Below are 24,442 nucleotides of genomic sequence, written 5' to 3'. Positions count from 1 at the left end.
ACATGTGGGGATCTTGTTGATGAAGCCACCTAACAAAATCCTTCACCCTCAACACAACAATATCCTTGACCCTCAACTCAAGTACCCTCCCCACCTACCCAAACCTCAATACAGTGAGGATATAGTCTCACCAGCAGAGATGAGCGACCTAAGAAATGCTTTACATGAGAGCAATGCTTCGGAGTCCCATTGCACACTCTCCTATGAGCCTCCCTTCATGGCGTGGCAATCTCTTCTAGGCTACCCAAGAGGCTGATACTTCCATCTGTTTTAACTCCATTAAATTCCATCTAAAATAAGATTTCAAACAATCCTATTCCCTATTCTCCTGACCTCACCCCTAGCATTTTCATATAGAGGATCCCGGGACTGACATTGTACGAAAAGCTTTATCTCTGGACAAGTGACAAATCTTTTTTCAGCCAGACTTTTTTTTTTTTTTTTGGCTGTAGTGAATAGAAATAAATTAATAAGAAACATTACCATATTGGTGGAACATGATTGATGTAGCTGACCCCAATTGGTTGGGATAAGGCTTATACGATGATGAAATATTTGCCATATTGTCTGGTCAAGTGCGTGCAAAACAAATGAAATTGATGCAACAAATTTGGATTTTTTCTAAGAGCAAGTCTTTTCTTCCATTTTTCTCCAACTTGTTTCTTGAGATAACTGGGGACATGTTGACAGTGTGAAATAGCTAAAGTTGATGAAAACTATGCTTTGTTACAGCCTAAGCGGGGATCTGAGCCATCTTGGGTTGTTCTCGAAAGCCTCAGGATTGTGGCTTTGAGTTTCTTCCTCAGGATTGTGGCTTTGAGTTTCTTTCTCCTAGTTGGAGCTCATAATTGAATCCATATGTCAGATCAACTTGTGAGCTTCCATCTTCTTCAAGCCATTCTTTCTGTTGACAATGTGTTCAGGTTAATGAAATGAAGATTATCTTATTAGTTCATCCCCATTTTTATAGCAAGAGTTTTGCATCTGTTATTAGCTTTTTGGAAAAGGAATGGATTACTGCTTCTTGATCTAAATGCGATTTTCTGGCAATTTTATGAAGAGTTTATTGTCTTTACCTATGTTACTTTAAGTTGGGTATTTGGCATGAGGGGAAGAGATGTGGCCCAGGATGCTTATAAAGTTGCCCTCTGTGACATCGTAGATTGTTTGCCGGGTGGGCAAAGGGGCGGTTAGTCCCCTATTTTCCCAGGAGGATGGGTCTTTTGCCTATAATCGGGCTAGTTTTGAATTCTTATCATACCAGCAGATCTAGAGTTGCTTGGTCCTTATTTGAAATTAGCCGGTGTATTCAGAGCTGAATTTGATAGGAGATCAGCTTACTTAAAATCATAGCTCTCAGGGAACAAAATACTACTTGATTTTAATTCCAATTGCTCTGTGTGCATATCACGACAATTATCATTTACTTGAGCTTCTCTTTAATTCTGTATTTTGTACTTAACATGCATTTGTAATAGCCTCCTTATGTTGTTGGCCTTCTGTCCAGCACTCCAATTGTAAGTCCTGGTTTTATTATTTTATTCTCATAGGTGCAAGATTTGGATTTGTACTCGATGAAGAATTGAAAAAAGCTGCCTCAGATGCGGAGGTGAAAGCTGCACTTGCAGATAAAATTAGCAGAGAGCGCATTGGTCATGAAGTATGCTTACCCTGTTGCCTATGAATGATGTGTATTGGTTCCAATGAGTCATATTATTTTTGATAATATAAGCTCACCTATTCTTATTTTTAATTTGCTCTTTTAGGATGTTTGTACTGAGATCTGTTATTCATTAATTTATTTTTTTGTACCTTTGTGCAGATTGATCTCATGATGTCTGGAAATCATCCGGTTAAAGCAATGGCCTATATTTGTGATTTACATTTGTTTTGGGTTGTCTTCTGTCTTCCAGATGATTCCGAGCCTGCAGTGGTTGATGGATCTGATAGGTGGGTTGTGCATCCTATGGTAAGCTGTAATATGCGTATTATTGAGTTCGATGATTTTCAATTAATAAATTGCTTCTGTCATCATATCACTATTTATTCAGTTCGTTGATTTTCAATTAATCCATGGAATCTTGTGCGCACCATTGCTTTGCCATGCATGGTTTTTAGTTTGGAAATGCATAATTAGGGGAATGAAACATTTAGAGGTACCACTGATGTGTGGGTGAGGCTGCAATTTGGGTGGGCTGGGTCAGGTTGAGGGTCAACACAAGCCCAACCTTGTCTCAAGAAGACCTAAGCTGGAACCTGATGTGACCTGAATTCCCAGCTCAAACCGTACCCATATTCCTATAGGGCTCGTTTGGGAGTTTGTATTTGGAATGCATTAGAATCCAAATCACAATTACACTACCGAATCCTCAGTTGTGTTTGACAGCTTGTAATTGGAATGCAGTGGAATCCAAAAATTATGTTTGGATGGCTTTAGTTGGAAGTCTTTAGTATATTCATAGGAACCTGAACTCGGTTAACTAAAATCAGCTTTAAATGGGCCATAAATTGGCAAGAAGTTTCCCAAAATGACCACTTTTAATACCTTGGGTCAATAATTCATGAGAGTGGAGAGATTTAAAAAGATTTTGCCCATATAATTCAAGCCGGGTGTAAGAAATGGAGATGTGCCTCTAGAGTTTTATGTGATCGTCGTGTACTACGCAAACTGAAAGGTAACTTTTATATGATAGCTATAAGGCCAACCATGCTTTATGGGACAAAATGTTTGGCAGTTAAAGAAGAACATATATGATCAACGTAGCTGAAACGAGGATGCTGAGATGGATGAGTGGCAAGATGAGGAAGGATAGAATTAGAAAAGAATGCATTGAGGGAACTTAGGAATATTACCAATTGGTAATAAGGTGAGGGAAAGTAGACTATGATGGTTTGGTCATTTGCAATGGAAACCAATAACCATGCCATGTAGGAATGTATTCGCACAAGTTGAAGGTTTTAAGGACTCGTTTAGGAGCTTGTATTTGGAATGCATTGGAATCCAAATCACAATAACATTGGAATCAAGGTGATTCTGAATCCATAGTTGTGTTTGGAAGCTTGTAATTGGAATCCACTGGAATCCAAACCTCCGTTTTGGGAGCTTGTATTAGGAATGCATTGGAATTATTTAGTATATTCACAGGACTTGAACTTGAGCAACTAAATCAACTTTAATATCCCAAATGAGTATACATATTTGATATTTGACAAATTAATTGTAATAAGCCCATTGAAATACACCTTGACAAAAAAAATAGAAAATTCCAAGCCTTGGGTGGGCCACATATGTAAGGATTACAAACGAGCGATTCATCGACATTTTTAAAACCTCCATTTAGATGGTAAACGTTTGGATAGTTCGGATATTTCTATCGATGTGATTTTAGTGTTGCAACCAATAATTGAATTGTTTTGGGGTATTATTAACGTGCCACGTGCATAACAAATTAGTAGCCTAGTGGCATCTTTGTTACACGTGCGACTCTCCTGCCTTTAAAAATGGAGCTAAAAAGGCATTTCACCTCAATTACCCTCGAATCTCAGCAAAAACTTGAGATTTCAAAACACACCAAAAGTGTGTATTTCAAATACCTTTGATTCCATTTACCTCGAAAATAGGCACGAAACGATGGACTTCGGGAAACATCCCCCCTAAATCTCCTCAAATACACTCAGATACAAGGTGCCAAATGGTTTCTAAAAGGGCAATGCGGAGGCCCAAAAGGGCATGGGTGGAGGTAGTAAGAAAAGACTGATTACCTATGGTCTAACTAATGGTTTGGCCCTTTATGAAGTGGAATGGTGGAACAAGATTCATGTAGCCAACCCTAATTAACTGGGATTAGGCTTAGATGATGAGATAGTCCAAAGTGTAATGCAGGGGCATTTTCACACTGTGCTCGAGTGGGGTGGCCTGTGGGATGCAGGGGCACACTTGGGGCGGGCCCCACCCATGTGAGGCGGGTGGCTCGTGTGATGCGGAACCCATGTGATGTGGGGCCCATGAGGGGGGTTCGGCCGAGGACCTGACCCATGGGATATGGGGCCTGGGCTATGAGATAAAGGGATTGATTTGCCACGCTTTATCAGTTCGAGCTTGTAGAGTGAGTGGTTAGTTGTCTTGCATCAAAGTGCCATGCTTCTAGAAACATAGATTCAAGATAGAGGCTAGGGAGTGTGGTTCTTGTTGGAATTTGTACATGATATCAAAAACGAATTACTTGGTTGGCAATTTTTTGCTTTGGTTGAACATGTGCGTATTCACAGCTATGTCCAAGTTGAATGAGTTGGATTCATGATAGCTTTTGGTTAGAGTTGGAGAGGTTGGACAATGGATGAAGGGTTCCTTGGTGTGTGGGAGGCAATTTTAATGTCATTTGTCTCCCCACTTGTAAAATGGGTTGTTACAATATTAATCGTAGCCTGCGAGGTTTCAATGATTGGGTGGAAGCCCATAAGCTGGACAACCTGGCTTTGGGAGGGTAAGGTTCACTTGGACAAATAATCTGCCGAGGATGATATTGACGAGAGTAGTGAGGTTTTTCATCATTGCTGATTGGGAAGTGTTGTATCTTGAGGTGTAGAGGTGAGGGGAAGAGAGTTGTTGGGGTGTACAATTCTAACCACAAGGCTTCGCTGAGGCATAGGTCGCGTCCTACTATTGTGATGATTGTTAGGGATTGGAGGAGCACCTGTTGAGGAATGAGTAAAGGTCCTCACAAGAATGACAATTTTATGTGATCCCTAGGGACAGCTGTTGACATATGTATGGCCTCTCTAAGGGCGAGGTTGGCAATTGCAAAATTAATTTCCAATAAACATTTCGATGGAGTTGTTTATTAGAATTGCTTATGCAAAATTGATTCCTAATAAACATGTTTGGTTAAGGTGTTGGGGCCACATGAACCTATTGTTGGCATCCTCTCCCCATTGTTCGATGTGGTGTGGCCCACCGTATTATATCGTGTCATATAACTAAATCAAATTAAACTGTCCAATTTATGGGTCCAATATAGATGCATAATGACTAAAAACTTGTGTTTTTTTGAATATCTTGTTACCAGATTAATGGACATTTATTGAACTGTTTAAAATGAAAATTATTCAGTGGTCCTATTTGAACAAATAGCTATCCTCTAATTAGAGGTTTGATTGGTTAACTAATCTGATTTTGGACCAAGCGACTGTGTTCCACAATTCAGATGGTTTACCTTGAGTTAAGTGTGTTCCACTTGTATGTTTTCAGGGTGGTAGTGTATCAAGCACTATTGGCTCAAGAGTATCAAGTAGCTCCACTAAACTGGAGAAAGGACTACATTTCCTTGTATAATAAGGTTATTGTACAAGTGATGCATGTAGGACCCACACGGCTTGTGTATGTCACTGTATGTCCATGAGGATAGGCCCACAAGGAAAGTTGGATGCCCCAAAAATCAGTAAGATCCACTCATCTTGCAGTCCACTACATGAATAAGGTTTTTGGATGGTTGTACATACTTTTCTATGGTGTTGTGTGCCTAGTTATTGATATAGGCTAGATTTTTTGTGCATCCCATTATCATGGTGGGGCTCATATGCACAACATGGCAGGCCTCATCACAGGAAATAATGGACAACCATTTAAAGACCTCCAAATTCATGTGTTGACCCACATGAAGGTTGGATTGGCTTTATTTTTGGGATATCCAAACTTCATGATGGGCCTACTATGATGGACAAGTTGGATGTCATAAATGCACTCCTGTAGTTTCCATGCGTGACACTTGTACAATAAGCATTCACATCCTCATTATCAACTAATGGGTAATTCGACAACATCAGTTTGGGTGTATTTGAGTGCATTTGGTTTCCAAAAGTTGTTTGGTACCATGAATTCTGGGGTAAATGTAGTCGAAGGTAAATGAAATACACAGTTTTGGTGTGTTTTGAAATCTCACATTTTTGCTGTGATTCAAGTGTAGTTAGAGTGAAATATCTTTTTTGGCTCCCTTTTTAAAGGCAAGAGAGTTGCACGTGTAACAAAGGTGTCACTAGGCTACTAATCCTATGTACACGTGGCATGCTAATGATACCTCAAAACAATTCAATTATTGGCTGCATTACTAAAATTAAATTAGTCGAATGATCCAAATTGTCTAACATTGGTCATGTAAATTGGCGGATAAAAAACGTTGGTGAGTTGCTCGTTTGTGATCCTCATGCTTATGGTCCAGCCGAGGCTTAGAATTTCGTCATTTTTGTCTAAAGTATATATTTCAATGGGCTTATTACAATCATTCTATCAAATATCATATACATATACCAATTCGGGATATTAAAGTTGATTTAGTAATCAAATTCATGTTCCTGTAAAATATACTACAAAATTTCAATGCATTCCAATTTTTGGATTCCAGCGTAATCCAATTACAAGCTGCCAAACACAACTGAGGATTTGGAATCACCTTGATTCCAATGCAATTGTGATTTGGATTCCAATGCATTCCAAATACAAGCTCCCAAACGAGCCCTAACTCCCCCTAGCCCATGAAATTGGAGAAGGGTTTCTTTCTCACTAATAATACAAATGGGAGTGTGTGGGAATGGAATGTGTTAAGTGTTAAGTATGGGTTGAACAACAGTTGTAGACAATTCATGGCCATTCATTGAGCCAGGTACAAAGTGAACATTTTAGTGACCAAAAACAATGTTGGTCCACTGATCAAGTAGATCAAACTTGTGTAAGAAAAATGGGCTATTAGATGATGGTCTATATATGGTATGTTAAATGTGCATCTAATTGATAATGGTCCGAATCTTTGAATTATGTTGTATACACATAACTAAGAAATGTTCTCCCCCGCCTCACTCACATCCACCCACTATAGCACACAATGGTACCAGAAGCCTCCTGACCGTTTTCTAAGAAAGTGTTTATTTAGTATGAAGCAATTAATTAAGAATGCTAATCAAACATATTTGACAATTGAAAGTCACTCTTTGATAATTAGAAACACTTAGAAGTGCTTAACCTAGCCACGCCAGGCATGCCCTAAAAGGGGGATAGATGTCAATTTGTGATTGCTGAGTTGAGAGGCGATTGAACAATGTATTTAAGTTTTAAATTCCACCCCTAAAGGAAAGGGTATGCTTTTAGGTCCTCATCTTAACCTCATACAAAAATCACAAGTCTCCATCTCATGTCTCGGTTTTTCCTGTTTCTCGTTCATCTCAAAATGGATGACATTGTCCCTTGGTTTGGTGGAAGCATGCGAAAAGTTGAATGGTATTCCTTGTCCTCGAAGTCACTTCCTTAGTAGTTGAAGGTTGTTGGTTCCTCCAAAAAATGGGTTTCTTCTCACTAAAAATGAGGGACCTAGCCCATGATGTCATACGAATCATTTGGATGAGGCTTTTCTCGAGTCGAAAGTGGCAGATCCTCCTTGGGTGTTCAATTCTTGTGTGTTCCTGCCCTCGGAGTGGTCCCATCTCTCTCCGAAGGCAACTCCTCTGGATGGTTAGCCCTTGCTGTGTTCTCCTGACTTGCCCCAGGGGGATGGTACTCAAACGACTCTCTCCTCAAATTTCTATTTATGCACCTAGTGGTTGTAAGAAAAGGAGATTCGGGGCTTGAGCCTATGGAATGCCTTTCAGAGATGGTGCATGTGTCTTCATAGGACTATTTGGAGAAATTAGAGCTCCGTTAACTTGGACTTTGATTGTGGTTATCTTTCCATGGTGACATCGAGTCCCTATCAAACTTGTTCTTTGTCTTAAAAGTCTACAGATGATGCTGGTTATGAATCCATATTAGATACCCAAGAGGATGGAGTCTTTGGATGTGTAGTTGCTGAACCATCATCCAACCTCACCACTAGCATTAGAGGTAAGGAGATCATAATATACAAATGAAATGTGGACAAGAAAGTTTATCACTTTTCCAAGGAAGGTGATCTCTTGGAATGTCGGGTTTGGGTAACACTGATCACAGTTGGGTTGTGAAGGACTTGTTGAGTGGATGCACAATGTTTATGGTTATACTATTGGAATTGAAGTTGGAAGATATAAATGATAATATCATTGTTGGTCTATGGGAATCCACTGTGGAAAATTCTCCCTTCTTCCAGTGCTTGGGACGATAAGGGAAATCATTGTAATATGGAACAATGACGTTATTCTTGAGGATATGGTTTCTTCTTGCTCTCCCTAATCTTCGACGGTCCAAGATGTTTTTCTTTGGACTCTGAGATCAATTTATGGCCTGAACGATATAGTGATAGAGGATAACTTTTGGACCGAATTATCACATTTCAATAGAAATTTTAGTCTCCTTGAGGCTAGGGAAACTTGATTTGAGCCCTCTAATCAAGATTTGACATTTGGACTTCTCGTTGGCATCTATTGTGTTTAGTGTCCATCAATGTTCTTAATCATTTAGACACCATTGGTTATTTGTACCTATGCGATTGTATTTGTGACAATGAAATCGAAATCAAACATCTATCCCCCTAGGAGTTTAACGTCTGTAGTTTATATGGTAGAGTCTATTGGTTGTATAAATTAAATGTACAGTTCCAACTGAATGTTACAACAACAGTTCAAGTATATGCATCCTCCATTGGGTTTGTGTCATGTCATACTAAATATCAGACACCAATCATGTTCATGCAAATCTCATCAGGGGCATTGGCCTACTTGAATCCCCCAATTCGAGGACGGAGCGCTAACAAATATCAAGGTAGATTTAAATTTGATCTAGTAGAGGAAGGTTAATGTCTAATGGGCATCGATTATAATTTTTATTTCCTTCTTTTGAATTGTAGCAATGGTATTATTAGAAACTAAGTGAAAGTGATAATAATCCAGAAACAAAAGAAGATAGCGTGGATGGTGAAAGGCCATACAAAACTAAAAAGCTTGCTCCAATCTCCATATCCCAACATAATCTCTCTTTGACATCCATCTTGATGAAAGTCTTATTGTCCTTCCATATTGACGAGCAATAGAGGCAACCTGCACAAACCCTACAGCTTTTACCTTCCCTTCTCCAATTTCAAGCGTCATGTAAAGATGTAATAGCTTGTGACATTACCCAAACTATCCCAAAGAGCTTAGCATCTCCCATCCTAATCTCTGAAATAGAGGCAAAATGAATATAAAAGGAATTTTATTAAAAAAACTACCTAACTAATATGGAATTTATATTATGATGCCATTTAAAAAACGGTTTTAAAATAGCTACTTCATTAATTGATATAATTATCATTCCACTATCTCTCGCCACAACGGAGTATGAGCGTATGGGTCGATGGCTCCGGTGGGCCCCACCACGATGTTTATGTAAAATCCGCCACGCTCACTAAGTGTGTCACCCCATGTTTTGCTAAGAGAAAAAAAAGTAAGCTCCATCTGTGATTCAGGCAGATCACATGATTGGAAATAGTGTACAGGGCAATGCTCTCCCTCTAAATTGTTTTCATTAGCATGGCCCGTGTGAATCACATATGGGTATGATTTTTGTGCCACAAACCTAAATTTTTGTGTGGAATCTAATGGTTGGTGTGGATTTTATATCATTATCATGTTGAGCCCTGTAAAAATCAAGGGTGGACATCTCTTTTCCAACTGTTTCCTTTGGTGTGGCCTACTAGAATCAGAGGGTTGCTTTATTTTATTTTTGTCTTTGGGCCTAATATGGACTAAAAATATCTAATGGTTGGATGGTGGGCCTCGTCAAAATCAACATAGACGTCCCATATAATTTAGGTGGAGAGGGATTCCCAGACTTGATTTTTGGTGTGGCCTACGGTGATGTGCATGCGAAATCCACTTCGACCATTAGATGTATGATACCAATTTAGGCCCAGAACCAAAAAATCAGGTTGACTTGTGATTCAGGTGGGCCACAACAAAGAAAATAGTTGGGAGAGAGATGTGTACCCTTGATTTTTATAGGGCACACCATAGTGATTATATGAAATCCACTCCACCCATTAGACGACACACCAAAATTTAGATTTGGGGCCTAAAAATCAGTCTAATTCGTGATTCAGGTGGGGCATGCCAAGGGAAACAATTTGGAGGGCAATTGTTGCCCTATACATTGTTTCCAAACATGCGGTCCACCTAAATCACGGATAGGGGTGATCTTTGGGCCCTTGGCCTAACATGAGGTGATGCATCTAGTCATTGAGGTGAATTTTATGTAAACATCATGGTGGGGCCCATCCAAGCAGCCCACCTATTCGCTTGCGTGTTTGCCGAACCACCCGTTAAAGAAATGTAACGGAAGGTGGTGGAATGATAATTATATCCATTAATGAGGTAGCTTTTTGAAAACCTTTTTGAAAAAAAAAAGGCACTGGAATGTAAGTTCCATATGAGTTGGGAATTTTTTTTTTTTGGTAAAATTCCCAATAAAAAATGTGGTCCATGGGTTTTCCATTCCTCAAATGCAAGTTGCTATTTCGGATCATCAATTTTCTACTCTTGAAATGATTAATGATCACAACCTTATCTTTTCCAACGAGCCATCCTAACTGACAAGAGTCATTGGCCCATTAAAGCACCAAATTGAGGTTGTAAGGAACTCACATTACTGGAAGAAGGGTTAAGATGATGATGATCAAGATAAATTTAGAAGAAGGGAAACGTTTGTATTCTTTGGGACTTGGTCATCTTTGTAATTTTTTGCCTCTTCAATTAAGTTTTTCATCTCTGAAAAAAGAAGAGGGGGCAACTTAACGAAGATGAAGTGATGGGAATACTGCTACATGGGAATACTAAAGCAGTTTTGTAGAGATTACCTATAGTGATGTCGTAGCATTCCTGGTACTTTTATTTATATATTTTTAAGAATTTGGGATTTAGGATGGCTGCGTTTGACCCCAAAGCTAGATGGTAAATAGGGTGTGTTTCAACATTGAGGTCTTGAGTTTGAGCCCGGCTTTACCCATAAAGAAAAAGAAGAAAAGAATTGGGATTTAAGATGGGAGAATGAATGAAATGCCTCCGGAAGAAAGAAAGTTTTGGAGTTTGGGGATTTTGGGATATAAGGAAGAAAGGGAATTTTAGGATATGCAGATTGAAGTTCCTTAGATTGGAGATTTGGATGAAGAAACCCGAAGGTACCTTTGAAGAAGATGGTCACTTGATCACACGTTGCGGTTGGGAAGTTGTTATGGAACTGTGAATAAGGAAGAACCGAAGAAGAAGATTATAGAGAGGAGGATTGAGATGAAAGGCTTAGATTGGTGTAAGCTTCATTGGGCTGGACACCACATATAAACCATGGCATCTACTAACTCAGATTAACTGTGGACATTGTGGGACCAATTGTGGAAACTCAACCTACCCTCAAACTAGACCAAACCTTAGACCGGATTGATAATCAAACCCTATTACATTCGGTCACCTCGAATATGACTTGGACCTAGATATGACAATAGTCAAATATGTGCCCCTTAGGCGGGGCTGGATACCAGTACCTGACCCTGAGCTCAACCCATTATTACCCGTGACTACTGCATTCCTTCATGTTTTGCGCAACTATAGTTGTTAGCCTTATACATTTTCAACTCGTGATATGGTCAATAGGTAATGTATGCACAAAAGAATGTTGTGAGTCTTATAAAAAATTCAAAATGCATCATGATTATCATTATGAGTGGTAATATCTCTGTTGTTTTTACCATGATTTTAAGCATATTTGTTATTGTGTATGTTGTGCCTCATGTTAACCCACTTTTGAGCAGGCTTTGTGTAGCATATATGGATGCTGCATGGAAAATTTTAGAAGCATTAGGATGCTCCATGCTCAGTGTGAGTAGATTTTATCCAATAAGGCCTACATTGGTTTTTTTTTTTTTGGTAATATATGTTAAACAATTTGATGAAGCTTTTACAATGAACTAAATTAGCATTATCTTGTTGCAAGCATTTTCAGTTTTCTTTTATTCTGTACCTCATTACCTCACTCCTTTTATTGTTTAATAATTTTCTTGTGTAGTTCATTTCTCCTCAAGTACTTAAAACCATTCTTGCATCCAATGTTCACGTCTATAGTTGGGTAATTTCTAGGTAACCTAGCACACAGCTTGCACTTTGGCTAGAAGAATTGATGCAACTAGAAGGCCACTCAAGCTGGCTGATTAAGGATCTGACCAATCCAACTGTGCAGATTGTCTTGATTTATTTTGTGGACTAGATCCATGCTCTGATGATAAATCCGATGAGGTCAACAGTTACCTTACATTGTCTCCCACTCGTTAGATGAGCTGGTATAGACAGTGTAGTGCGTGTGAGTGATCCAGGGTTCAATCCCTGGTAGTGCTACCTTGAAAAAGAAAAAGAAAAAGAAACAGTTACCTTGCATTGGAGGGTCGATGGTATCAATTGAATGGCCATCAAATGCATAGGATTTATGTTCTTAGAATTAGATTGAGTCATGGCTTTTTATTTTTATTTTTATAGGTAAGGTGGGCTTGGACCCGGGATCTCAATTTTGAAACATAACTTGTTTACCATTGAGCTAAGGGCTCAAACCCAATCATGGCTTATTTAGTAAGTCTCCTTTTTGTGTTTTGTTGGGCTACTTTTTGGACATCAAACAATGTTAAAATGACATGAAATTGGTTCCTGTTGATAGCCTATTGAGTTAGCTTTCAGATGAGATCATGCAATTTAGATGCTGTTTGAGTGAGTTATGGCCGATTTACAGTAGGCCTATATAGTTGTGATGGGATTTGATGGAATTGAGTCTATTTTCTATTATATTATGGTTTTGTTTAGTTGTTTAGTTGTCAAAAGTCTTTACAAAGGTAATTGTACTTGTACTCAATGTTCAGAGTATTGGTATGTTACATGTATCGGTGATTGGGGATAGGGAAACATGTACTAGGATCAACGATATTATCACTGATACTAGGAAAAATATCACTGTCCGAGGGAGACATTGGGCAAATGTTGGGAAATTGATTGAATTTTTCAATGAAACTTTAGGAGATGTTAAAAGACACATGTTTACACATGTAGGAATCAAGATATTATTAAAAACAATTATACATAATAACTTTTCATTTTATAGGGTCCTAACCATGTGTTGTCAAAAAAATTAGTATGAAATTAAATATATAAAATTTGTGGCCATAATTGGTCAACACATTAATATATAAAATTTCCGTATTTATTGATAGTAAAGAGCACATTTGGCAATATAAAAATGAAACTATGAGGATTTTCCCAATTTCCTCCTTTTTCACTTAATGTTAATGTATTTTTTGCTACAAATCCATGTAATCCATGCTAACATTTGAAAATAAATGAAGTTTCTATGGAATCCATGTAACCCATGTTAATTATGAGGGTCGTCTTTGTTTCGAGTCAAGATTTCTCCATAAATCCATATGTGTGGTCGAAATGACCTAAGGAACAAAATAAAATAAAACCCAAAAATTGAAGATTTTTGGGGTTTTGGAAAATTTCTCAATTTTAGCCTATTTGCTGATATTTCCCTAGTATCGGGGCTAACATCGTTGGTATCAGGGATATTATTGATAACATCATTAATGCCAAGGAACTTTTATGCGGCATTCTTCTCAAAGCATCTCTAACATCGATAATATTGCCAAGTATCATCGATATTATTGAAAATATTGGCTTGGCTTTTGGAAATTATTATACTTCCTGTAATTTCGGTATCACTGACCTGGCAATACTGATTATATTGGTGTTATTATGATAATATCACCGATATGTTGGACACTGCTTATAATAGCTGATTATTATATTTAGAGTTCAAAAAATTTTGATATGTATTTTCTCATTTGGTTCATTTGGCAAAAGGCGGAGAGGGTTGTGATGACTAGCACTTGGCTTGTGGTTTGTTGGGGTTTTCCTTCAATCTTTATTCCTTCTATCTCTGATAGGCCTGCACCTTCAGTTGCATTAAGAATGGAATGTGAAGACGGATGGAAACATGTACGTATAAAACCTCCTAATCGACTGATCGATCCTCCGAGCTGCAATGCTATTTTTGTCGTTGTTCTGATTAGATGTTGCTGCAGTTTCACTTTCATTAGAATAGAATGGCCGACTTTGAGATGGAAATGCGGCCATTGACAGCCTGGAAGGGCGCACCGTTAGGGGGAGAAAGATCAATGCTAATGTTGTAAAATACAGACAAAAAGTCCTATGATGCAAACCTTCAAAATTAGTTCTAGACAATATCAATAAGACCAAAGCTCGGGATAGAAGGAAATGACTAGTGAATGATTTGCCAACAGAAGATTAGAGGGGGACCATAGGCATGAAAAGTGTAGGTGATATCTCATATAGAGATACACTGACAAGAACCAATTTGGGAAAGAAAAGAGGATCATTCAGATGCTTGTGTCAATTGTCAATGATGGGAAATTAGGGCAAGCAGGTGGAGCTGATGAATGTCAATGTGTTGGACAGGTGGAGACATTTGAAGTTGGTGATAAATTCGTCAAACTCAACAAAAATTTGTTTGATTGTACCTTCATCCTAACAGTTACATTGGATCTATCCGTGAATTAAGAGGTGGCTTACTGGATGGGGCTTAGATGGGGGATGAGGATGCACAACTTCTTTATCCTTTCACTCGCAATGGGCAACTCTAGTTGATTGTTTGCTCCAAACCATCAACAAAGAGAGTCACTGAGGGTAGATCCTTTATGTAGGCGGCTTCGATTTGCATGATATGATGTTGGTCTGTGTGGTCTCCTCTTGCAACCACCCTGCTGGTTTCGACTGTTATGGGATGCCCTGATAAGTTTGGTTAGAGGAAGTTATGCTTCTATGGGTCTCACTTGGATCACTGGAGGATTGATCCCGCTGCTCTAAATTGAAAACTTCATTGTTCACCCGAATCGATGTTACAAGGCGCTGGAAATTTTCTACAGGGAATTGATCTCCGGGTGAAAAGAGTGGTATTTTTTGTTTTGATTGTGCCGCAAGACTATGATGATTGGAGAGAATGGTTCTTTCTGGCAGCGACGAAGGGTGAGGTTAGCAAGGACTGATGAAAGTAAGGTACGATGGTAATTACCCCAAAATCGACTGGTAGTTCTCATGAACTCCCTAAAGGTGTAAACAGATCCCCCCTCACTTTAGTGACATGTGCCCTAATAGCCTTTCTTCTCTTTGGAAGCAACTTGATCTGGACATGTCTTCACTTTCTGTTCTAACATCGGCTAGGTCTAAATCCATGTCATCAATTTGTAAGAGGGTCAATTATGTTTATCAGCCGATGTGGTATGACCAATGTCATCGATAACTCATATGATTTGGATGGTGAATCGAATGGGGCTCCAATGTTTGGGATGTTGCTAAATCTCATTTGTGGGCAAGGGGAAACTTTCAGTCAAGACATGAGCGATTATGTACTGACCTGGGAGTTGTGGTCACCAGCGTGGACATTTCCAACAAAATTTATGAGCAGGTCCTATTCAAGGAGCGGCGAGGCATACATGTGCAAACAGATGGCTGAATGTTCTAAGCAAAGACAACTCAGTAAACAAAATTCTTTTGCATATTGCTCGTACCGGATACTCTCAATAACTAGGGCTGAACACGAGTCGAGCTAGCTCGAGAAACTCGCTCGAATTGACTCGTTTGAGCTCATTCCGACTCGACTCACAAAAAGGTTCAGATCAGGCCGAGTGCCAATAACTGTAGCTCGAATAAAATTGAGTTGAGTTTGAGCTTGGTCAGGCTCGAATCGACTCGACTTGAAACAGAGCTCGAACCCAACTCGAACTCGACTTGCTCGAAATATTATATATATATATATATATGTATATATTATTTATAATATATATATATAAGTAAAAAAAAGTAAAACTTAAAAGTAAAAACCCTAAACCCCTACAAGTCTTCTTTCTGCTAACCCAACTTACAAGGATCTTGACTTCTCCCACAACCTGACTTCCCAACATCCAAACGAACCCTTAAAGGTCTATCAAACTCTCAATATTATATAGAGGAAGCAGATTACAAATGTTCATGCATAACTGAATGAGGATTTCCCCTACATTGGCATCAGAGATGAACCGAACACTTGTTTCCATACTCTTTGTGATTTTAAATGTAGTAGCAGCCACGCTTTTATGGTTCTTACTTATCCTTTCATTGATGATGTTCACATTCCTAATCACTTATCCATTGAATGTTGTCAGTCTTTGGATCCTACTTACTAGATCTTCGAAATTTCAGGATGATCAGCGCAGGCTTTACTTGTACGGGGCATTACTTCTCCCACTAAGAAAATCAGTTTATACAAACAGGAAAGCCAAAAAGGCAAGTGTTTTCATTCTTCTTGCGATGTTGTGATCTTCTAAACTTACGGTTTTGTATGTTTGACATCAATTTTGTATGTATTAAACAAATAATAGACAGTGTATGGGCTCCTCAATTTGATATACTGTGTTAATTCCTGCCTATATTTATGCGGAAATCATGCGGCCTTTATTACATTTATAAATCATTACGCATTAAATGTTAATGCTACTCCAACTAATGGTTATGTAACATAGCTCCTTTCTATGTGGCAACATTAATAAAGCATTATATTTGCAAGTAGCATGCCATTAAACTGATGCCAGAACTTGATAAACCCGCTGCAGTGCATTCCATAGCATCCTTGCTGGCAGCATCACATTTCTCAAAATTGCATTTGCCCACCACTTGGTCCGGTTTTATAGTAGGAAATCACACATCTTTTGTGGGCTGTGCAGGAAAGCCGGGCAATCATTTGAACAGTAGTTTCTACCAACTTCGCAACCTCTTGTATGCTTTTTAATCCTTAACTCTGACCTAGACTCCCAACGCTATTCCAATTCCCATCCAAAACCCTAACCTGAACCCAAGATTCCTAATATGCACTAACCGTGCCAATCTCATACTCCAAACTTCCCTACTTAAAACCCTAACCTAACTGCCATTCTACACAAAATTCCTTAACGACTGCCTCTATTCCCAACCTTACACGAAAAATAGTTCCTAAATCCCAAAATTTAATCATTAGCCCTCAAACTCTAACCACAATCCCTTGGCATCCATAGTACACTTTAAACAATCCCATATAACCTCATCCTCACCCCTACACATTTTCACAATCCCATATAACCTCATCCTCACCCCTACACATTTTCTGAAGCCAATTTCTAACTGCTAGAAGTCCCTGTACCCTTAAAAAGTCCTTAGACTCCAAACCTAAACCCATGACAGTTTTTAAATCTGAATCCTAAAACCCAAATGGCCCCCAAAACGAATTTATAACCCCGAAAGTCTTCCTCACAGCCAGTCCAATCTCTAACAATTTTAGTCTTCATCTAACCTAAACCACCAACGAACATTCCTATCGCAATCCTTTTTCCTCATAACCATCTACAGGTTGTTAGCAGTCAGCCCTTAACCTGCCCTTAAATCAGTCGATAACCGCAGGCTGATCGCTGACCACAAAGTGACCCCAAAGTGACCCTTAATTCCAGCCCCAACTAAGCCCAAGAACCAGTGTTAGTTCCCTTCTAATTTTACCCAAAATATGTCCAAAGCCAGACCAAGGGTCAACCCTTCACAGCCTGAAAACAATCCCTAAATATCCCAATACACAGAACTTTTCTCCAGACAAAATTTCACAATTCCACCCGATATTTGATTTTTTTTTTTGATGCCAACACGTAGTGGAACATCTTTCAGTCCTACAATGGTGGAAGCTGAGCAATGTGACATCATGAGAACACATTATGCTACAACTGCAAGCGTTCATGGTGCGTTTGAACGTCCCATGAGATGGACATCATAACAATCACGCGAATGATAATTTTGATCATTAGTATTATATCTCAGATGAGTGGAAGGTGCATTTTGATACGGTGAAATTCAAGGGCTCAGGCTGGAGTTGTGGTCATAATGTAGAGGCTTAGTTGTGATGGGTGGACAGCCTCTTCTGAATGCTTGGGAATAAATGAGAATTAAATTGAGAGAACTTTCTGTCTCTACTAAGGTTACCTTTAAGGACCCGATCTCACCCTGCCATGGAAATCTGTCTGTGGAGAAAACATAAGAAGTTTTGTGATCAATGGTTAGTTGTGAAGTGAATGAAACTGAATAATAGGCAGCGGTTTGTTGTTTTACAGACTGTATGAGGAGATTCAATGAGTTCGACCTCACAATGTTGGATGTGGCATGCTAAATGGCTCTATGGGTCCAGGATCAAATCAAGAAGGTAACAACTAGACACAACAACATTGTTTTAGATAGTGGTTTCAAAGTGTAACTTGCTTGAAATCTGTATGACTCCCCTGACTAATTCACTTTAGTTCTTATTTGGGAGCTTGTAAATGGGAAATGGAATTGGAGGTAAATGATTTGAGAGTAAATAACTTACTCAGTTGTGTTTGGATTGGAGTATATGAAATGCAAATATTCTGTTTGGATGGGAGTAAATGGGAGGAATTGGAGTGTATTGGAAAATTTCGACATATTCACAAGAACATATTTGATATCCCAAATCAACTTTAATATCCCAAATTATTGTACATATGTGATATTTAATAGAATGATTGTAATAAGCCCATTGAAATATATACTTTTGCCAAAAATTAGGAAATTTCGAGCCTCAGGTGGGTAAAAAACGTTAGGATTACAAACATGTGAGCACAGATTGGGCAGCCTTTCTCCCTCTTCTTTCTTCCGTCTCTTCTTTCTCCTCTTTTCTTCAATTTGAAGGTTTTACAAGAAGGAAATGTTGAAACATGGACTGAAGGTAATGCTATAGAAGAACTGAAGAAGAGAGCTGACAAGTTATTTTCTCATATGCTTAAGAGAGAGAAACCCATCAACTAATTTTATCCGACTGGATGAATGAGAATATGAAAGTAAATTACTTTCTGCGTTGATCATATGATCCATGGCACCAATATCTATAATATAAGGCGCAGGAGGATGGAGAGAATGGGATTGAGTAGAATGAACGGATGTGCCTGGATCCCTGTTAGAGTTGTCAACTGAATGAGAAGAAAGAACCTCTGTAATCTGAAGGCAAAGTTCATTAACTGATTTGCAAAGAACATTGCCATGATCTATAGGATCAGAGGCACCAAGTGAAGACTGTTCCCACTCAAGTTCAACATTATTTGCATTACTCTTGGGCTTCGGTTGCAAATGAGGGTGCAGATCATAACACATATGTTGAATGTCGCAATGATGGCCACAATCAGTACAAAGTAACTTCTCCCTGTGATTGTTCCTTACAGTCGTATGTGGTTGCCTCCATTCACCTTAAGGCAATTTTGGTCCTGCAATAAATGCAAATCACTCGGAAGAGATGTATTTTGCAGTCTGAAGACAACATGACAATTCGTTTTATTGTGAACATAAATAATAGACAGCTTCGAAAGATGTCAATAAATCTCTCCCAAGTATGCGAGTGTGCTGGAACTCAAGATCTGAATGGAGCCATGCAAGAAACTCAAATATGCACCTCTGCTTAAGCTGTTATTGTAGTTAATCAAGAATGGTTCTTCTGGCATATAATGATCTAACTCCTCCCACATCAAACTTAGAACATCATAATACTCTTCGATTGTGGTTTGTCCTTGTTGCATGTTCATGATCTCCTTGTGTAAATTATATACACGGGATAAGTCATCAAATTAAAAATAAATCTCTGCTACAGTATCTCATCTCTCCTTGATGCTCTTGCAAAACATCAAACCATTGATGATATTAGGTTGCACAGAGTGGAGCAACTAAGTTACCACAGATTTTTAATTTTCCAATCCTCATGGGATGGAGTTGGGGCTCCTTGCTACTAGTTATATTAACCCAACCTTTTCCGACTACAAGGAATAAATTTGCCAGATTTAGATTATTTTGCCAAATAAATTTTTTCGTCCAACTTTCACATTTTTAAGCACTGCTTGGATGAATATCATGACTGGCAGGCCCCACCATCATGCTTGTCTTTTGATCCACCAGACCCTTAAACAAAAAACAGCTCTAGTTCGAACTCACTAAATATGTTAATCTGATGAAGTATCTTTGATTTAGACAATATGCATAATTCCACAACACAATAACTTCCCTTCGATGACGAGGTCAACAAGAAAATGTGACAAATCTCTCAGAAAAGATTGGGATCAACTAGATCCACCGCTGTAGTTTGCAAGTTTGATCCTTCAATGGGTCTTGCTGGATCTGGTGGTGGTGCCGGTGGGTCTGGCCGGGAAGGAAAGAAAAGAAAATAAAAGAAGAAAAAAGAAAATCAAGTAGGAAAGAATGAAAAGGATGAGGCAGATTAAGCCCACTCCGATACCATGTTAGTGTTTATAATAGGATATTGGGAGAATAAAGAGTTTTGGAGAAAAATGTTGTAGGGAATTATCTCACACAAACCCATAACATCCATTTTATAAAAAATCCTAAACACGGTAGGTATGGTGCACAAGAGGAGCACTCAAATGTAAGCCAGTCTCGCCTCAAATAATATCCTGTATACGCATGTGCAAAACGGAAGTATATATACTTATACTCTCTCTTTCTTCAGGTTGCATTGATCAGAAAATTTCAGTCTGTAATGTTAGGTAACCGGCTCCCTTGTGACTGGATAGAACATGGAAAATACTCTGTTGAATTATCTTTTCATATGGGACACATCATAGACAACACATAAGATTTGAATATGTAACTGTAATTAGCCACCGTTAAAACAGATGATCTGTGGAGTAACAATACCCTTAAGTGCATATATTGAAATTTTAACCTGGGCATCTTACTGTGTAATGGGACTATGCCCCCTCCATGCTGTTATACGTTTGATGGAATCTTGATCTCATTGAGCAGTCTGATAACTAGCAAGTAAACTCTATCGTGGGTTGCTAAAGGGAGAAATTTTGAAGGTTCATTATTCTGTTACAAATAGACATTGTTGACTATCAGTATGCTAGAGCAGGAGATTTTGAAAACTACTCTTTGGCTTATTCTGCTTGTAAGTTGGTATAGAAAAGAGAAGTAGAAGAAAAGATGAAAGAAGAGTAAAAGGAGAGAAGAAACTTGAGAAAAGGGAATTGAGAGCTAGAGCTCTCGTTCCCACTTTTCTCTTATATTATTTTATAAATGGATGAAATCACAAAAGCACCCTTAAGTAAATAAAAGCAAAAAACCGAATATGCCCCTTATACAAAAACTATGTTCCCAACACATTCCAAGACTAAGTGGGCCATAGGCCCATAGCCACTACCGTTAACACTTCCCATCAAGCTGGAGCATAGATGTCTTGCATGTCTTGCTTGGAGACTAGTTTGTCGATCCAAGATCTTCCAAGAATCTTGGTGAATAAATCTGCAACTTGATTGTGGGAAGAAATATAAGGTGTGTGGATCTCTCCTCGAGATATCTTGTCCCGAATGAAACGACAATCAATCTTTATAAGCTTCGTTCTCTCATGAAACACTGGATTATTGGCAATATGTATCACGACTTGATTGTCGCAGTGTCAAGACATTGGAACCTGCACTTTGAATCCCAATTCTTTGAGAAGAGACTTTGGCCATATCAGTTCATAAGTTGTATTAACCATTGGTATTCAGCTTTAGCACTGATCTAGCAACTGCATTTTGTTTCTTACTTTTCCAAGTAACCACGTTACCTCCTAAGAGGGTGCAGTAACCTGTAGTTAACCTTCTCAACCCTGCATAATCTACATCTGGATAACCGGCTAATTGAAGATGGCCATGAGCTCTGTATAAAATACCCTTCCCATGTGAACATTTCAAATACCTGAGGATTCTCATAACTGCTGCAAGATGTGATGTCCTAAGCTTTTGCTTGAACTAATTCACCACACTGACGAGGAATGCGATATTAGGCCTGGTGATGGTCAAACAAATGACTTTGCCTACAAGTCTCGTATACATACTAGGATCTTCTAACACTTCTTTTTCAGGTTCAAACTTGAGGTAAGGGTCCATTGGTGTATCAATCGGTCTGGCACCCAACATACTTGTGTCTTCCAACAAGTCACAAATATATTTTCTTTGACATATATTTCTGCTAACTCTCCATCTTGCTACTTCAATGCCAAAAAGAAGAAGAAGAAGAAGAAGAAGAAGAAGAAGAAGAAGAAGACCTAGATCTTTGATCTGAAACTGAATTTGAAAATATGACCTCAACTTCTCAATGCCCTCCAAGTCATTGCCTTTCACTATCATATCATCCACATAAACAACAAGTATTATTTAGCCGGAGGTAGAATGTCTTAAGAAAACTGAATGATCTACCTTCTTTTTACTCCAAACGACACAACCACTCCATTGAACTTCTCAAACCAGGCCCATGGTGATTTGAATGTGTTATTCACATCTAGCTGGAATAGTGGCCAATCATAATTTGATGTTATTGATAGAAGAACCAGAGCCGAATTAGGTTTAGCCACTGGTGAAAACGTATCAAGATAATCTGCTCTATAAATTTGTTTAACCCTTAGCGACTAATCTGGCTTTGTAACTATCAATTGATCCTTCGGGCAGGAACTTGATTGTGTACACCCATCTACAGTTTAACTAGAGTCTTGCCTAATGGAAGATTAGTCAGCGTCCAGGTATCATTGGAATACATGGCTTCCATCTCTTCATCCATAACTCTTTTTCAATTTTCATCCAACAATGCCTCGTAGACACTTAGGAATGGGTACAACAAAAATGTGATGGCAAACTTACAATAATTTGTAGACAAATGAGAAAAAGGTAACAATATTGTAGATGGGATGAGTAACACAGACATTTACCTTTTTAGATAGCGATGGGAAGATCATTGGTAAGCTCATGAGACCTAGATCAATCAAGAACCTCAATAGGCACAATAGTTGATTGTATGGATGGAAGAAGAATAATATGTAATGCCTGGTCTTTTCTCCTTTTCCTGTAGTAAGTCTTTGTAAAATCCTTTCGAGTTGGCGATTGCGTCTCAACATCAAATTCTGAAGGAAATACATTTGGCAAGGGAGTTTCCATGGATGTCACTTCAACAGTATGCTTATCTTTAACATAAAATGGAACATTTTCAAAGAATGTGACATCAACAGTTACAAAATGTTTCTTAAGTGTAGGGGAATAACATCGGTAACCCTTTTGAGTATGAGAATATCCTAGAAAAATACACTAGTGTAACGAAACAAAAGTTTATCTTGACCTGACGCAAATATATGAATATAACAGGTGTAACCAAACACTTTCAGAGGAACAGAAAAATTGGTTGATTAGGAAATAAAAAAGAGAACGGAGTTTTGCCATCAAAAATTGATGAATGAATCCTATTGATTAAATGGCGCGCAATAAGAGTTGCATCACCCCAATAAAATTGAGGAACATTCAGTTCTAACAATGAGGCTCCGAGTAATTTCCACCAAATGTTTATTCTTGTACTCAACCACCCAATTTTATTATGGTGTGTAAGCACAAGAAGTCTGATGAATGATGCCCCGACTTTGTTAGTATGTTTGAAAATTTTGATAAACGAATTCCAAGGCATTATCTAATCTTAACATGCACTATTTCATACCAAATTTATTCTTTATTTCATTATGAAAATTCAAAAATACATGAAAGTCTTTAGACTTATACTCTAGTAGATATAACCATGTTATTATAGAATAATAATCAATAAAGATAACAAAGTACCTAAAACCTAACAAAGTAGGGACTCGAGCTGGTCCCCATACATCACTATGGACTAATTTAAAAGGAACATTACATTTTGACTTAATTCTAGAAGGGAAGTGGACTCTATGATGTTTACTTAGCTCGCATGCTTCGTAAATCGTACTCCAACTTGGACACCTTAAGAAGATATAGAATGAGAGTTTGTAGATTCTGAAGAGAAAGATATCCCAAGCGACGATGCCATTGAATTGCCGAATTTGCAAGAAGTATTGTCGCACCTACTGGTTCCTTCTCCAAGTAGTATAGACTATTCTTGTCCGTCTTGAGGTCATGAAATACACAATAGGAAGGAAAGAAGGACACAAAACAGTTCGAAGACCTTGCTAACTTACAGATAAAGGATTGAATGGAAAATCGGGTGCAAATAGAACAAATGACAAGGGTACTGACAATGTTGTCAAACTGCATATGTGGTTCTGTGCGATCACGTATGCGGTTGCATATTTTTTTAAAAAAAAATTTGAAAATAAAAAAGGGGAAAATTGAATAAAAAAGTTGAAACATATAAGAACTTGGGAGAAACTTCCCTAAGTTAATAGATAACTAATATAGTAATTTCAGAAAAAATGAATGAGATACATCAAATTCAATGTTTAACAATATAGTTAAGTAATAAAACAATCAATAAGCTATATATTATGCAAATACAATTTTGAAGTTACATCTTAATGTTTATTATTTATACACTATAACACTAACACTACTTACAAGTTACA

The 24,442-nt window shown here is 38.3% G+C and overlaps 1 protein-coding gene across 4 annotated transcripts in view; it reads left to right on the top strand.

Annotated features, from left to right (window-relative positions):
• Positions 1–24,442, top strand: part of LOC131234863 (tRNA nucleotidyltransferase cca2) — a 70,848-nt gene that overhangs the window by 24,734 nt on the left and 21,672 nt on the right. For all 4 annotated transcript variants that reach the window (XM_058231849.1, XM_058231848.1, XM_058231847.1 and 1 more), the window contains exons 7-10: positions 1,551–1,660; positions 1,823–1,950; positions 11,736–11,802; positions 16,219–16,302. In XM_058231849.1, coding sequence (XP_058087832.1) covers positions 1,551–1,660; positions 1,823–1,950; positions 11,736–11,802; positions 16,219–16,302 — 389 coding nt within the window. The remainder of the gene's footprint in view (positions 1–1,550; positions 1,661–1,822; positions 1,951–11,735; positions 11,803–16,218; positions 16,303–24,442) is intronic.

The sequence above is a fragment of the Magnolia sinica genome, chromosome 19 (genome assembly GCF_029962835.1).
Source record: "Magnolia sinica isolate HGM2019 chromosome 19, MsV1, whole genome shotgun sequence".
Taxonomy (NCBI): Eukaryota; Viridiplantae; Streptophyta; class Magnoliopsida; order Magnoliales; family Magnoliaceae; genus Magnolia; species Magnolia sinica.
This window is presented reverse-complemented; position numbering and strand designations above follow the sequence as displayed.